This window comes from Dermacentor variabilis, chromosome 2 (assembly GCF_050947875.1).
Source record: "Dermacentor variabilis isolate Ectoservices chromosome 2, ASM5094787v1, whole genome shotgun sequence".
Taxonomy (NCBI): domain Eukaryota; kingdom Metazoa; phylum Arthropoda; class Arachnida; order Ixodida; family Ixodidae; genus Dermacentor; species Dermacentor variabilis.
The window spans coordinates 61,599,361-61,614,951 of record NC_134569.1 but is presented as its reverse complement, the minus strand read 5'-3'; the positions used below and the strand labels follow the sequence as shown (position 1 = coordinate 61,614,951).

The 15,591-nt window shown below is 42.6% G+C and overlaps 2 protein-coding genes across 6 annotated transcripts in view; one reads left to right on the top strand and one right to left on the bottom strand.

The window, feature by feature from the left end:
- Positions 1-677: 677 nt before the first annotated feature.
- Pmvk (Phosphomevalonate kinase) overlaps positions 678-15,591 on the bottom strand; it is a 23,169-nt gene continuing 8,255 nt past the window's right edge. For all 4 annotated transcript variants that reach the window (XM_075680747.1, XM_075680750.1, XM_075680749.1 and 1 more), the window contains 3 exons: positions 6,977-7,040; positions 2,234-2,525; positions 678-1,054 (listed from right to left, as the gene is read on the bottom strand). In XM_075680747.1, coding sequence (XP_075536862.1) covers positions 918-1,054; positions 2,234-2,525; positions 6,977-7,040 — 493 coding nt within the window. In that variant the 3' untranslated portion in view covers positions 678-917. The remainder of the gene's footprint in view (positions 1,055-2,233; positions 2,526-6,976; positions 7,041-15,591) is intronic.
- LOC142571981 (schlafen-like protein 2) overlaps positions 8,030-15,591 on the top strand; it is an 8,811-nt gene continuing 1,249 nt past the window's right edge. Inside the window, exons 1-6 of one of the 2 annotated variants that reach the window (XM_075680744.1) lie at positions 8,030-8,403; positions 9,297-9,396; positions 9,740-9,867; positions 10,273-10,369; positions 12,477-12,638; positions 14,793-15,045. In XM_075680744.1, coding sequence (XP_075536859.1) covers positions 8,201-8,403; positions 9,297-9,396; positions 9,740-9,867; positions 10,273-10,369; positions 12,477-12,638; positions 14,793-14,984 — 882 coding nt within the window. In that variant the 5' untranslated portion in view covers positions 8,030-8,200 and the 3' untranslated portion in view covers positions 14,985-15,045. Of the gene's footprint in view, positions 8,404-9,296; positions 9,397-9,739; positions 9,868-10,272; positions 10,370-12,476; positions 12,639-14,792; positions 15,046-15,591 lie in introns of those variants that run through there. The other variant, XM_075680745.1, reaches the window with a different exon arrangement.

Here is a 15,591-nt window from a genome sequence, read left to right as displayed (position 1 = left end):
TCTTATTAAGTTTGATTACGACTACAGCTACCCTCTCATTAATGCTGTAGAATTCGTCAATGTTGCCCGCTATGTCCTTATGGATTAGGAATCCTGCCCCGTATTGCTTCTTATCTGGCAGACCTCTATAGCAGAGGACATGGTCATTATTCAGCAATGTATAAGCCTCGCCAGTTCTTCTAATCTCACTAAGGCCGATGATATCTCAAACAATGTCTGATAGTTCCTCAAAGAGTCCTGCTAAGCTAGCCTCACTCGACAAGAGTTCGGTAATTAAAGGTTTACAGGGTCACTTTTCATTGGCAGCCTGTCCAGACCCAGAGATTCTTAGCACCCTCTGCTGCATTACAGGTCTGACTGCCACCTTGGTCAGGTTCTCCGCAGCTGCTGGGGACTGAGGGCCAATGGATATTGTAGGAATCGTTTGGGAGGTAGTGGCCGAAATACTGCACTAGGGGGGCCAATTCCTGTTCTGGTGAGGGAGTGTCTTTGTTGAAGCTTAGTGGGCCTTCCTAATTTGGTTGTACTTGTTTGGTATAGCCCCACTAGCTCTCGGCATCTTTTGACGGTGTCAGGCATCACTCCAAGCCTGCAGATGTACTATAGTATTGCACCTGTATCATTTTGTGCACTCTTTACCAGTGTAATTTATTGGACAATGAATGGTATCCATGATCGGTGGTGTTCAAACATGTTTAATAACAGGAAAACAACTGGAAACAGTTATGCAGTTGGGTAGAATAGACCTCCCGAAGCTCAACTTTCAAAATACTGATTGCCTTCGCAAATGCTTGGAATGCTTCATTGAACATCGATATGAATGCAGAAGCTGATTGTAGTGAGCAATATAGATCTGGTTATGTTAATGAGGCTTGGCACAGGCGGGAAATGCAGTCTTGAAGAAAGCCATTGGCACATCATGAACAGTGCTCGTGCACAGCTTGAAGAACAGATTCAAGTTGGCCTTCCAAGTTGTCGTCATCGTTGTTGTTTATCACAAAATCCCAGTTGTCCACATGGTCGAGCCCACACTCAGTTGTGGCATCATCGATACCTGCCGAAAAGAATCGGTGTCACATGGCTCATCGAAGACTATGTACCAGGTGTACGAGCAAGTACAGCAGAAATTTGGAGGCAATTTTTAGGGGGGCAACATATCATTAGAGGTGGCAGATGTTAGAATCTGTTATGTAGACCAATAATGGAGGCATTAACTAAAATTAAGTAATTAACATTCCAGTTGAGATGAATTCAGGAAACAAAGTTTAATACTACTATAATTCATAATTGAAGCCAGCCAGTACATAAGACAACCATTTGCTGGAAACCCTCTTTTCTAGCATGAGAGAGATACAAGAATTAGATTAATGAGATGTGCTTGCCTGAGACTGCTGAAACTTCACATTCATTAGATATGGTTCATGTTGGTTCAATATGGTTCATATTGAAGTGCACTGACACCCAAACAAAAGGTTAAGGAAAATGTCAAACCTATAGCCTGGCACCTATATAGTCTTCATGTTCCATAAAAATTGTCAGTCGTATGAAGCACTGTCCTGCCTGCTTTTCTGTAACCTTTTGTGTCCGTGTTGGTGTGCTTCAAGACGTGTTCAACATGAACGCTAATCAGCTCTACTAGCCACTTTGTTTAGACATGGACCTCAAGCATTTCTACACATTTTCCTTGTGCTCCAATTTAGCCAACCTCAAAAAAATTTACCTTTGCACCACTCACTCACGGTGGACATCATCACTGTCCATTAGAAAATGTATTTCGTTCAGGCATTCTTTTTTTCATTGTGGGAAATAGGTGATAGTCTGCCATACATTACAAGGTCTGGCAATTAAGGCAGGCATGTCAACAGTTCAAGCCCACAAGTCTTGATTGCTTCCACGAAACAGCCTGCTCATAAGGCAGGGTGCACTGTCCTGGAGGGAAATTACTTCATGCTCAAGCTTTCAAGAATCCTTTGCAGGGGCCCAACATTAACGGCCCACATCTAGGGGAAGCACCTCACAGACACTTGAAACTTGTTTAAAAAGTATGAGAAATACTTCGCCCATGCTAACGAAAAAAGTTGTCGAATTATCAGTGATTGATTCGCATTTACGAGGGAAAGTTTTTATCAATAAACCACGCACATACACATGAAACGGAATGTATGGGCATTCAAGTTGGCATATTGCCACACGGAGGAGAGATCTGTGCATGAATCAGCGCGGAAGCTCTCACCTGGGGTCTGCACCCATCCGCGGTCTCGGCGCGTGCCTTCGCGCGCTCTGACCCGGACAGTAAACGTGGGGCAGGTGAAGGTCTCCCGGAAGTACTCGATGTCGCTCTCCCGCCGGGCGTCACTCACCATCCACACAGGAAACTCGGGCCGGCCCCTCTTCTTGACCGCCAGACGGCAGAAGAAGGACAAGTCCTGGTTGCGTTTCTCCTCGCCCCACGCAACCATCTTGGCGCGGTACAGCTCCTTGTAGTCGGACGAGTCGAGGAGTCGATTGTAGTCGAGGTTGTGCTCCTGCACCACATAAGGGGAATATGTGGCCCATTGCGATTCGGTCAGATTGACTCCGAGTCGTAACCACAACCAGGAACCCAGCTGGACTCTTGACGGACTAGGAGTCGCTTCAAATAATGTCTGCCATACGAAGTGATTTTGATCCTACATGCCTTCTAACAATAATTTGAGCCATTGCATGGGACAATTCAGCACAGAAATGCCAGCAAAAGGGAAGAAACCCAAGAAAGGAGATAAGGAAAACAGACAAGGAACGTAGATTGCTAGTAGATTGTGTCTTCCTAACGTTTTCTGGCAATCCCTTACGTAATAGCATGTACCAATTCACTCAAAATACCACTTATGAAAACAAGGGACAATTATTGGTAGAACTTAAGCCTCAAAGGGTGCAAAACAGAAGTTAACCTGCACTGCGGGTAGACACATTGAGTGCAATGGAAGCGTATATGTGTACGGGATCGAAGATAGGTGCTTGAATGGTGTGTAGCAATGGTCGATCTGAGCCGAGTTTTATTACAGTGAGCTGTAGTTCTATGTACCTCTACGCAAGTAGCTGAACCGAGCCCTCTCGTTTGTGTAATCTTCCTTCGTGGAATTGTCGCATACTTAGTTATCACTAATACTGCTTCAGAAACTGCAGAAACCCCCCCCCCCCTCTTTCTCTCTCTTTTTGTGAGTTCGAGTATAAGTGCTGCCGCACATGACTGATGTTGATTCTGCTTTCGAGTGAATCTGGCTTGGTCTCATTTCGGTTACTGAGTGAATTATACAGTGTTCCCCAATTATCATGCACAAAGACTTAAAAAATAGCAGTTTCAATACTCGAAGAACACCTAGTGCATAATGTTTCCAGTACAGTGGAGTAGCAACCGGTAATTATTTCGCTACTGAGATTTAATTCAGTAATTGCAATTATTATCTAACTCGATAAGTACTGTCATAATTTTCAAAGTGTCAATGAGGCATTTGTAGGCACCCCATAATGACGTCTAAATGCGGTGACTTTCAAGACTGGCTGATCACATCGATAGCAAAAGCCCCTTCATAATGCGGCCAAAGCGCCGCTCTGACCACGTACAAAATGCAAAAAGCAATGGAATAGGCACAGCATTTTTCAAAATCCCGGCACTGCTCGCACCGCATCGAAAGAGTATCGATGCGGTGCGAGCAGAGTATCGCACCGCATCGAAAGAGAAAGCTATATTTCGCGCCAGAAACTTGCTTCGGACCAAAGCCAAATTAAAATGACCGTCTTATTTTTCATGAAAGTGTGTACGTGCTGCAAAAACAAGTTTGTCAGAAAATATAAGCAGAATAAATAGACTGGGAAGTGACCAACGTGTAGAGACAAGGCAAAAACGATGCGTTCAAGAAAGTAAATAGTATACCACTTCTAAATGAGCCGAACTGGTAATCAGGATGTCCGCACAAGAAAAAGGCATCAGATTTCAGTGTGCCCTTATTATCTATGAATTCGCAGCTCCGTTGAACATCAGCCTAGAGGACGTGTTCGAATAAGCCTCCTTTTGCGGCTACGCAGTACTGTGTCCATTTTATCACATCTTCGGTGGCTTTCTTGATGACCGATGTTAGAATTCTACGGCAGATGTCTGTTCTCCTTGCCTTGAACTAATCTGACGTCTGTCTCCATCATGTAAGTACGATCTTTCACATAACCTCAAAGAAAGAAATTGAGTAGAGAGAGGTCAGGCGACCTGGCTGGCCAATTTACAGACCCGTGCCTTCCAATGTGTTGCACATGAAAAGTTGCATCCAGCCAGTTTTATGCTCGGCTGCTGCTGTGCGCTGGTGCCCCACCTTGCTGATACCACAGAAGTGGAAGACATGATGGCGGGACTTCGCTGAGAAACTCATCCACCAATTGTTCAAGGATTTCGTCCACCTAATGCTTTCCAGTCGGCGTGTGATCGAAGAAGATGGGAGCGATCATAGCACCGGTGTAGATTTCGAAAAAGGCATGGCGACTGGGACGAAACAAAACGCACCTTTATACATTTGCACTGATGTTGTCAATTCGCTTTTGTGGCAGTAGGTGTTGTGGCAAAAAAAAGAAAGCACCATCCATGCACTTTATCTACGCCAAGACAACAGCTATCACAGTTTGTTTCCAACTAACGCCAAATGCGACGTGTTACTTTGGCCGAGGCATGGTAGATAAGGCACTAGCTTGATCACGATACAGCTAAGCTGTATATGGCTAGCCATATACTGCATAAGCAAAAGAGAGGCACGCAATTGGCTGCGCCAGTAGTGATGTCGTAGCTCTCCGTAGCAGCTGAGCGGGCGCAGCAGTTTCTCTTCGGCTCCGACACGTGTAGGCGACGCGTCATACGTACTCTTGAGGAGCAGGCAGCTTTCAATCAGCAATACCACGAGCAGAACCGGGAACGAGCTCGCCTACACCATCCCAATGCTGCAGCACGGGCACAAGCAGCTGCTGCGTACTGAGTATCCGGCAGCTTACCAAGCCGTCATTTAATGAACCGTCGGGATTAACCCAGTGACAAACACCAGGGCTGAACATTTCAGCTTTGCTGGTTAACCATCCGTACGGAGTGCTTGGGTGGTGATTTTTTTCTTTATTTCCTTCATTTGGCTCTGCCTAACTTAAAAGGGGCCTGTTCAAGGGCGCTGCTTCATGATGTGGGTGGGAGTGCAGTCACGTGGTATTTGCCATATTTCGCAGGGTTTATTTATCAGTAGGAAAAAAATAGTATGCAACCAGTACGCCGCTGAAAATAGCGCAGTTAGATGTCCCTTGGCTGTGCCTACAAATGCCTCATTGACATTTCTATATTTATGATAGTACGTCTCGAGTTAGATAATTAATTACAATTACCTAACAAATCTCAGTAACGAAAAATAATTGGCAGCTACTCCACTGTACAAGAAACAATATGCACTGGGTTTTCTTCGAGTAATGCAGTGTTTTCTTTTTAATCTTGGTGTATGATAGTTAATTGGAACACCCTGTATATATTTATGACCACTGCATGCAATTGAAGATGTTTCAATCCCTAATAAATGTTGTAAATTATTAGAAGTATTTTTTTAGTGAGTCATTAGCTTTGCTTACTGGAAAGAGAAGTGAGACTGAGACACATATCATTCACATGCATTTCACACGCCGTCGATAAAAGACTCTACCAAAGGGGTCACTAAAGTCTACAGGTTCTTTTTATGGTCAAAAAAGCTCGCAAAGGAATTCGAAGCGAGGTGAACATACAGCAACACATTTATTCTCTAGGCATAAGCTATCCATACCTTTAGAAATAATTTTTAATTGGCTACCTTCTACTCTTTCAAAATATAATAAACCTTTTCCTGTGCATATATTTGAATATGTTGTGTATGTGCACGGTGTTTACAGAAGAAATGTAAAGTGGAACAATGTTGAAGTGAGAAAATACAGATGAGGCAGCCGCTGCTGGTAGTTCTAATGCACTTGTTCTCCTATTGTCAGGATTGGCAGAAATAAAGCAAAGTGTGAATTAAAATCTGTGCATGTCCGCGCCAGCAATGTAAGCTATTAGCCACAATAACATTTTAAGTGAAAAGGTTGAGGCAAGTCAAAAGAAACCTGAAATAATGTGGTTGACAAAAGTCTGTCGATGCCACGTCAAGAGGTAGGGGGGTAGGCTTTGGCATCGCTGGAGGGGGGCTCAGCCCCTTCTCCCCTGAAAAGTCCCGAGGGGGCTCGAGCCTCAGAGCCTCCCCTGTAGTTGGCGCCTATGATGATGTGTCAACCTGATAACGCGTAAGCCTTTGTGACTAGGAAGTGCCGGGCTCGCAGCATTAAAGAAAGGAAATGCGGGCAAGACAGATGACGATAATTGTTTGGGGACAAAAGTGTAATCGCCATCTGCCTTGCTTGTGTTTCCTTTCTTGAAAACTCGGTGCTCGCTGCTTTCCTGTCGAGAATGCTGTGCCACGCTGATATCATGCAAGCGGTTTGTGACTTGGAAGTACCGGGCTTGCAGCGTTAAGAAAATGTGGGCAAGACAGATGAGGAATATTGGTGTGGGAAAAGATAATCCCCAAAGGATGTAAATTTTTTGAAGAATATAAAGCAAAGTGTGAATTAAAATCCGTGCATGTCTGCGCCGGCAATGTAAGCTATTAGCCACAATAACATTTTTATCTTGTCCCACACCAATATCAGAATATTGGTGTGAGACAAGATAAGCCCCAAAGGGTGCAAATTTCCTGTAGAGTATGAGTGCTCTCATATGTTCGTATTAAACTTTCATACCGTCCAGAATTAAAATTGCGCTTTACTGTTCACATGCATGCTGGTTTAAAAAACTACAGGTGGTAAAAGCTGATCTGGAGTCCGCCACTACGGTGTGCCTCATAATTACATCGTAGCTTTGGTACGTAAAACCCCAGAATTCAATGCATGCTGCTCACAACAGCAAGCTGCACCTTACCTTTGCATATGCCTCTTTTATTGGTTCCGAAAGGCGCAGTATTGCGCACTTGTCATCTCCAATCCTGCAGGAAGAAAAGAAGCGCTCGTCATAACACGCACATGCACACAAACACACAGAGAGAGAGAGAGAGATTTCATTTACAGGAAAGGTGGAGAGGCTGAACTGAGCTAGTGTGAGCTCTATCTGCAGAGTTTGCATGGATTGTTCGATCGAAGAACTGATTTAAGACCTTGACTGCGTCAGAGTTAAATAAACGATCGCTAAACATTTTATGTGTTCCCTCCTGTAAGCTCTGCGTCATACGTCAGGGAAACACGTTTTTCGAGCGAGTTGTCACGATTTTCACATATGCGCTCAATCTTCTAGAAACTTGGTTGTAGCCACGTCGTCGTAGCGTATATATAAAACATGCAAGCTGTTGTTTCGCATTGTTGCTAAGAGGTCATAGCGAAATACAGTCTACTTGTCTGATGTGTCACTCTGCCGGCGAAGAAGCAAAGATTGCAGCGGGTTTTAATTTCTGCTGGGTTCACCCGAAGTGCTATTCTGTACGTGGTAGTATTCCGCCATGGTTTCGAATTCTGTAATGGCGGCACTGTGTAAGAACCACGGTGGTACCACTGTGGGCACCATCGTGTTCCAGAACATGGAAACTGGTCCTCGAATACAGCACAATATCACCCGGGCCCTGGTATGTGTAACAGGGTGTCTACACTAGTCTTCTTAGTAGCAATCACAAGTGAGAAATTGGGGTACTGACACAAATTTAGGAGGTTGTAGAACTTACTCCACCACGCGCGCCCTTCTCACGCGTAAAATGACACATGTCGCGATACTTATAAAGGTTGAGAAATGCGGTTTGACTATATATATATATATATATATATATATATATATATATATATATATATATATATATATATATATATATATATATATATATATATATATATATGTAAAGAACAGCAACCACCGGACAGCGGTCTCGAATTTAGGACGCAGCTTTCTAGAGATGTGGTGGATAGTCATCATCATCACGGTCATCTGTGCTGGCCTTTTTGTTAGTATTTGCCGTCAAGAAAAGCACGTGGCCGCGCGACAATCACTGCCTGTGAACCGGGGAAATCAAAACGTTTTCTGTAGAACTGTGATTTATTGAAACTCGAGCGCCAGTGCCAAGCAATCCGTCACATCTGGACAACGCGCCAGAACGAAATTACGATGCAAGACGGCGGAAAGACTATTGACGAACGAGCGGATGACGCGGACGCCACCGTCGCTCCTAAGCGAAACTTCTACAAGTTCGGCGAGCACGTCCTCATGGAGGAAGATCAGCGCACAGAATTCAAGGCTCACAAGGATATGTCCATCGAAGAGCTGTCGCAGGCGTGCAAGGATCAGCACACTCGCCAGACCATCTCTAGGTAGTACATATCAAACTGTTGCAGCCAGAGAGCGACGCTTGTTTGGTATTGTTAACTTATTGCAGAAACTGTTAAACGACTCAGAGAAAGATACTGCACTCCACAATTTTATAAACGATTAAAGAAACACAAGCATTAATGTACTCTTACGACGCTGGTCCAATGACGAAATTGCAACACGCCGCGTTAGCGGGGAACGCTAGTGAGTTGTCAAATGGTGCGGGCACTTCAGTCCAGTGGCGAGGACGAAGGGCGACGTATACTAAAACGGAAATTGGTGGAGTTTATTGCTTCAGCACAAAAAAAAAAAAATGATGTGCGAGGTACGTTAAATATTGACACTTGCAGGTTAGTTGGCAGTGCTGGCGCTGTAACGACTTTGATAATTCTTTAATATTCAGTGTCGCAACAGGGTGCTATAATATTACCTAGTGAGTTTCCTTCTTTCCTTTTTTTTTTTTTAGTACAGCCGTGTGCTTTCTGTTAAGGAAACAAATATAGGATCTCATTTCTAAGAGAAATTTTATTTGCAACGCAATGCGAAAGTAGCAGCGCAGAAGCACAGTAACTTTACCGGCTGTGTTCTTGCTTCAGTGTGCTCTTCGTTAACAACAATTTAAATCAATTGGCCGAAACTTAAACTAAGTCATTAAGTATTGAGTGTATGAGATATTGTGTGCATGTAGTTAAATGAGAGCGAAATGCGAACCCGACATCCAAGCAATGATAAAATACCTGTGTACTGTGACAAATACATAAATTGGGTAAGCACAAACAAAATATTCACTGTTTTTCAGTATAATAGTGCTTGCCTTATTCTTCGTTATAAGACATTCGGTTACTACTGGTTCATCTCAGTTTCACATCAATATCTTGCATTTGACACCTTGCAGAACTATCTGTGCCTTCTTGAATACTGGAAGAGGTGGAACTGTCTTTCTGGGAATCCTTGACAATGGTGATGTCAATGGTCTCCATCTCACGGAATACCAAGTAAGTCACTAAAGAACTGCTTTTAGCTTCTGAGTGATTCCTTCATTAAATAGACGAAATTGCAGCAGTGCACCCAACTGCTTCATTTTACTGCTGCATCATTCTAGAGCCATGATAATTCTACAAATTTGTGGAAGTAGTAAAACACTAAGGTGACACCTGCAGTGATGAAGCAGGGCCTATTTATCTGGCATTTTCTGCATGTGCTTTATCTGTGCTCACTTAACTGAACTTGTTCTCTATGGCTACTTTGGGGGTTCCAGTAGTTGTTTTGCCATAAATATTTTTCCACAAGCATTAGAGTGAAGGATAGCAAGTGGTTATTGACGTGCTTTTCTTGCAGAAAGACCATTTGCTTTTGAGCCTCGAAAATCTGATGCTGCGGTACAAGCCACCTGTCCCAAAGCACATGTATGAGCTGCGATTTGTTCCAGTCATATCTGAGGGTGTTCCATTGCCAACAAAGCAAAGGTGTGGTACTAAAGGCAGTTATGTTTTGTGATATTGTGTAATTTAAGAGGCACTTTTCTCAAATAATACAAGCGGCATCAGAAGTGCTTGGTGGTTAATGTTAAGGGTTTGAAGAGTGGCCCCTTGCCCACAGTGGCAGTCACCCCAAAGTAAGAGGGTGACCAGCATTGTTTCCTTACCACTTATGAAACTACTGAATTGTGCTTTCAGAAATTACTTGGAGCACATTCATTGTAAGCATAGGTCAAGCTTGCCATGTTGCCTGTCTCAGTAATAGGTGGCCATTCCTTAGTAGTGCAACGTAATAGCCAAGATCATTTAATTAGAATATGTTTACTGTTACATTTCTTGTCTGGCTATATTGACCTGTTGTATTGAAAGAAGCCTGTGATCTTGTTTGTGCAGTCATGAAATGAACAGCAAAGAGCGGTTTAGGCCACATGAATTGAGAAGCTCGAGGCCATGCTGGTGTGACAACGAAGCCACTGCTCAGCTGAACGTTGTAAGTTGCTGTCATATTCGTGCCTGGACCTGCCATGGTTGCTTAGTGGCTTTAGTGTTGCGCTGCTAAGCACGAGGTGATGGGATCAAATCCTGGCCGCGACGGCCACATTTCGATGAGGAAATGCAAAAGCACCCGTGTACTTACATTTAGGTGCACGTTAAAGCACCCCAGGTAGTCAAAATTAATCCGGAGTCACCGACTATGCCATGTCTCATAATCAGACCATGGTTTTGGCACATAAAACCCCATAATTAAATTTTTAAGATTGGTGCCTGATATGAGCTTGTTCTTCCATCTCATGTAGCAGTGTATATGTGCATGTGCACACAATTTCACATATGGTTGTATTTGGTGCTAGTTATTATGTAAACACCTTAAATGAATGCAAATATTTACATAATTTTATAAGAAAGCAACATAGTGACAGCAAGGGACAGGAGATGAAGTCACCTCTGCAATCACAAACTCCTTGACTCTGTCATATGGAGAACAGTGCCAGCCATTGGGTGAAATATTCCCTGCTATTCAGTAACACTCCTCAGCATTCTCTGAGTTATAAGCTTAATGTCAAGCACTCTGAGAATCCACTCGAAAGCACTGTAACTGAGCGGGGCTTCTCAAACAAAGATTTTTAATAGAAATTGCGGAAAAGCATTGTTTAAGTGCATTGACTATTTCAGCCAGAGGCTTCCCTCCACTCAGAAGAATTTAAGTTGGCAGTGCATCTGTGAATGTGGTGGTCATTGTTTTTTTCTAGACTGTGTTCCTACACCCTTGAGCTCTTGAGATTTCCTGCTGCAGCATTTTGGTGCGTGTAATAAATTGGCCTGCAGGCACCACATTCATGTAGTTGATACTGCATGAATGAGCGGTACGCTTGTTGAAATGTAACATGTTTGTGGTTGGAATTACCTGTTCATGTATTGTAAAAATACAAATGAGCAGTTAATGCGAGTGCCCCATTTGTGTCTTGTGAGGGTTCGCTCTGCGTGCGGATAGGGCTGAAGGCGAGCTCCAGATCTAGCCACACACAGTCGTTCTGTGGTACTCCCCAACTCGTAGCGCATGTAATTGCGGCTATGTTGGGTTCAAACAAATAAAAATAAAACAACGAGCGGCATCAACTCTAGCAATGTTTATTGCTACAAGCAATAAAGGACACTGGCAGCGGGAAGTCCTCTCTGCAGTAAGTAATAAATAGCGTTGCCTTGTTGCCTGGGGTAGTCAGGCAAACGAGGTCACTCACGGGTTGCAGCAGCTAATTGAGTCTGGCAGGTTAGAGGTCGGGCGACAGAGAAAGAGGGTCTCCCCCAGTGGTACTGTTTTATACCTTTTTACCTTTGCGAGGGGAATACCTTCCTCGCCCGTCGGATACCGTTGATACCGTCGGCATAGTTGCGCCTCTCCTGTGTCTAAACCGGCTCTCAACGCATCCACGACAACATAATGAGGCGGGGGAAAATGGGTGCGTGTGCTTGCCACAGTCTGCATGATTTCATTTCAAAAATGATTCATTTCAAGGACACCTTGGTACCAAGCACCATCTTCCGGTTTGAGGGTTTGAGATTTGGAGGGAAAGGGTAATTACGTTTGTATAAATTTGTGCTTAAACTTGAATACAGAAGGTTTATGATCTCAGGAAAAGGTAATAGGACGGTTACCTGACGAGTAAGCCCCTCACGCCACCTTGGCATCTATATAGTGTTTTGAGAAAAGGTTATGTGTATGTCAGCATGAGCAAGATTGATTTTTAAGAATATTCTGTGTGTGAAAACTCAACATGGAAATGCTTGGCCTAAAATAAGCTGAAAATTTAATATTTGCTTTTAGACATCTCATGTTTATTTTGGATGCATGCATAATATTTAAATGAATAGTGTAGAAAATGAAAGATGATGTGCCCATAATAGAAGTGAGGTGTTTACTTATCGTTTTCACATAAGTAACAATTTCTTCAGTGCTCTTTTTAGCGACTGCATATGTCATGCTAACACTTGCCACATCCAACACACACTAGCCCATTGCACAAGCTGCTTGATTCACTCCATTCCTTGCATGCATTGTACAGTTGATTCTTTATCCTTAATGCGGCTGCATGAACCAGGGTGGACTGGTGCTGCGGTATGTTGTCGAGATTGACATATTCCCATGGAACAGCTCTGACCCAAGGAACCACACGCTCAACATCAGCAAGATGGGTATCCATCCCATGTTTGACAACGAAGAGGACATTTGCTTTGTGCGGCGTCAAGGCAGCAACATTCGGGTAATTCTATGTGTCTACAGGGTGTCTCATGTAACTTGAGCCAAATATTAAAAGTATGCAAATGCCATGTAGCTGGACCGAACCAAGGTAATGCTGTGTGCTGTTGCTTAGAGATAGATTTTAGAGAGATTTTTTTCATTCTGCCTAATGACAAAATTAATATTGATTAATTAATCAACTTGTCAATTATTATAATTATATGATAAGTTCCAAGGAAAAAAATTGTAGAGCAACATGAAAAACTCCCGACACAGATTTCTGTGGCTCAATATGTGCTACATGAAGTGTTCTTCAGAGCGCGAAAGAAGCCTGTAAATACACATAAATTGCGGGCGACTGGCCGCTTGAGGCACTTTGCGTGCATTCGCGGGCCGCCTCCTTTCACGCTTGGAAAACACTCTTATGTAGCATGTATTGAGCAACAGAAAGCTTTATTGGGAGTTTTTCGTGTTGCTGTACAATTTTCTCATTGACACTTTTCATCTAATTATAGTAACTCAGAAGTTGATTAATTAAGAATAATTATATAATTAGGCAGAATGGGAAAATAATCTGAGTTTCCAGATTACCTTGGTTCTGTCCAGCTTTGTAGCATTTACATATTTTAAAATTTTGGTTTAAGTTAAGTCAATCATCCTGTATATTGGCATTAAGCAGCTAAATACAGTTACAACAATCACAGTGCTAATAGTCTTTAGTTGTTTGCATTAAACTAGGTCCAAAAGGCAGCAGTGACAGTTTATTCACGACTGCCAGATTTGTGTTGCTGTTTGTTGTTAATGTTTTGGCACTATCTGTGTCCTTGTAGGGAAAAAAAAGATACAGAAAAGTTCATTATAGAAGTGGCTGAACATCTTTCATATAATAGTTGTCTCCACAGCAGAATGAGCACTGCAAATATTTGTGAAAGTCATTGTCCTAAGCATAGCCCTCCCACACGCACACTTTATAGGAGTGTGTAGTGACACATATTTTTGATGTTGTAAAAATTGTACCACATGCTTTTTGCATTTGGTGTGAAGGTCGAGGAACACTCGCAGGATATTTTAACTTGATAATATAGCTTTCCTCAACATGTTGCACCTGTAGCCATTGAAATTATCTTGACGTAATGACAAACAGCAATGTTTGTCGACTTCAGGTAACAGTATGGCTAGGTATAATGATGTTGCTCATAAAAAAATAAACAAGAGTGCTGTGCGTATGTCTTCTGACTGCACTTGTGTGTGGCAGCCACTACTGATTGCATGAACAGAGCAAGCCAGTGTATTATGTCATCATGATGCAACCACTACCTGTGTACTGAAACCAAAACTGCTTCATAGGTAGAAGTATAACAGTAAATTATATAGGGCACTCTGATGCTTGCTAGTGTTTATTGTGGTGTTTAGATGGCTTTTAGATTCATTCAACAAAAAAGAAAAGGACTAGTCATAAATGTCATGTCAGTGCTCCTTTCAAGTTTAAACACTTAGTCTTTAGTCACCACTAACAAGTTCAATGCATGAATATAAGATTCACCACTATCTGACTGCAGCACAACGCTATAGAGAGGAACCGTATAAGTGTCTTGAAGAGCTCCATAGTTGAAGAAAAATTCATCCTGGTCTAAAATGAAATTTTAGGTGATGTTTATTATTTTATAAAGCCTGCTGCTTTCTTGTAGCTATGAAGTGCATGGAAAATACAAGTCATATTACAATCTGTCATTACCATTTAGCACTGAACACACTGCAGTAGAAACTGGTTATATTTTCCTTAAAAAAAGAAACAATTGTCATGTTCCTTGTCCTATTGCTTGTTTTGGATATACTATATGTACTGTTGTAATACCTGTGCCACATGGGCGAGGTTAATGCTACTAAAAGTTTAATACCTTAAGTTTCTTATTGCCATTATATTTCGATCGCTGCTACAAGCGCATACTTAATGACATTAAATGTTGTGATGGCGATATCTGCAGTGAAACGATTAAGTTTGCTTGCCAATTGTAATACAATAAAAACAATTATCTAGGGAGCAGACGTTTAAGAAATGGTGTGAGAAACATTAATCGGCGTATTGTATGTAGTTTACTTCAGGAATGTCATTGTTGCACCCAGCCATAAACCGTTTGAAGCCAAAGCATTGAAATTGGAAAAATGGCGCTCACAGCTTCAAAGCTCTCAAGCAGCAATCCTGAAGAATTTGACCATGTGCTCCAGTTTGTTCTGGCGTATGTGCTTCTTCGAGCCAAACATCGCCGAGAAATTCAAAGGCTTCAGTATGAGGCCAACAAGGCAAGGAGCCGCCGCCGTGCAATCAAACAGCTTCTCCTGGCTAATGCACTCACGGTTAGTGCTCTAGCCGTGCATAGCGGCAAGATCGCCTGCTGATCTCTACGAAAATAAAGAGCTCCTTTTAAAAAAGTGAAGAATATATTAGTAATTTTTATCTACAAGTTAGCTTAATATCATCAGAAAGGTGGTCACGGCGGGGACATTGTAAACGAGAGTACGCATTCGACGGCCAAGTGAGTTGTAATAGTTGTAAGAAGGCACTACGCCATGAGAAAAAGCATTTTTTTATATAAAGTGAAGAATATATTAATTGTTATTCACTAACAATCCGTTTAGTCTCATCAGAATGTGGAGACATTGGGAACTAGAGTACGCATTTGATGGCCAAGTGAGTTACGAGAACGCACTACATCGCGAATAGCATTAAAGGGACACTAAAGTGAAAAATGATTTCTTCTGCATCAGTAAATTACCGTTCTACAACACCAAAAACACCACTCTTACAACGATAAGATGTTTGGTAAGCCAGAAAAAGCGCAAGAACGAAATACAGGTGGCGACGCCTACTTGAGTTCCCTCACCTGGGGGCTGTGACGTCTTGGATTTTGATGGCATCTTCTAGGGCCTACTACTTATATATAGCGGTACAGACTGATGGCATTGTGTTCTAAAGG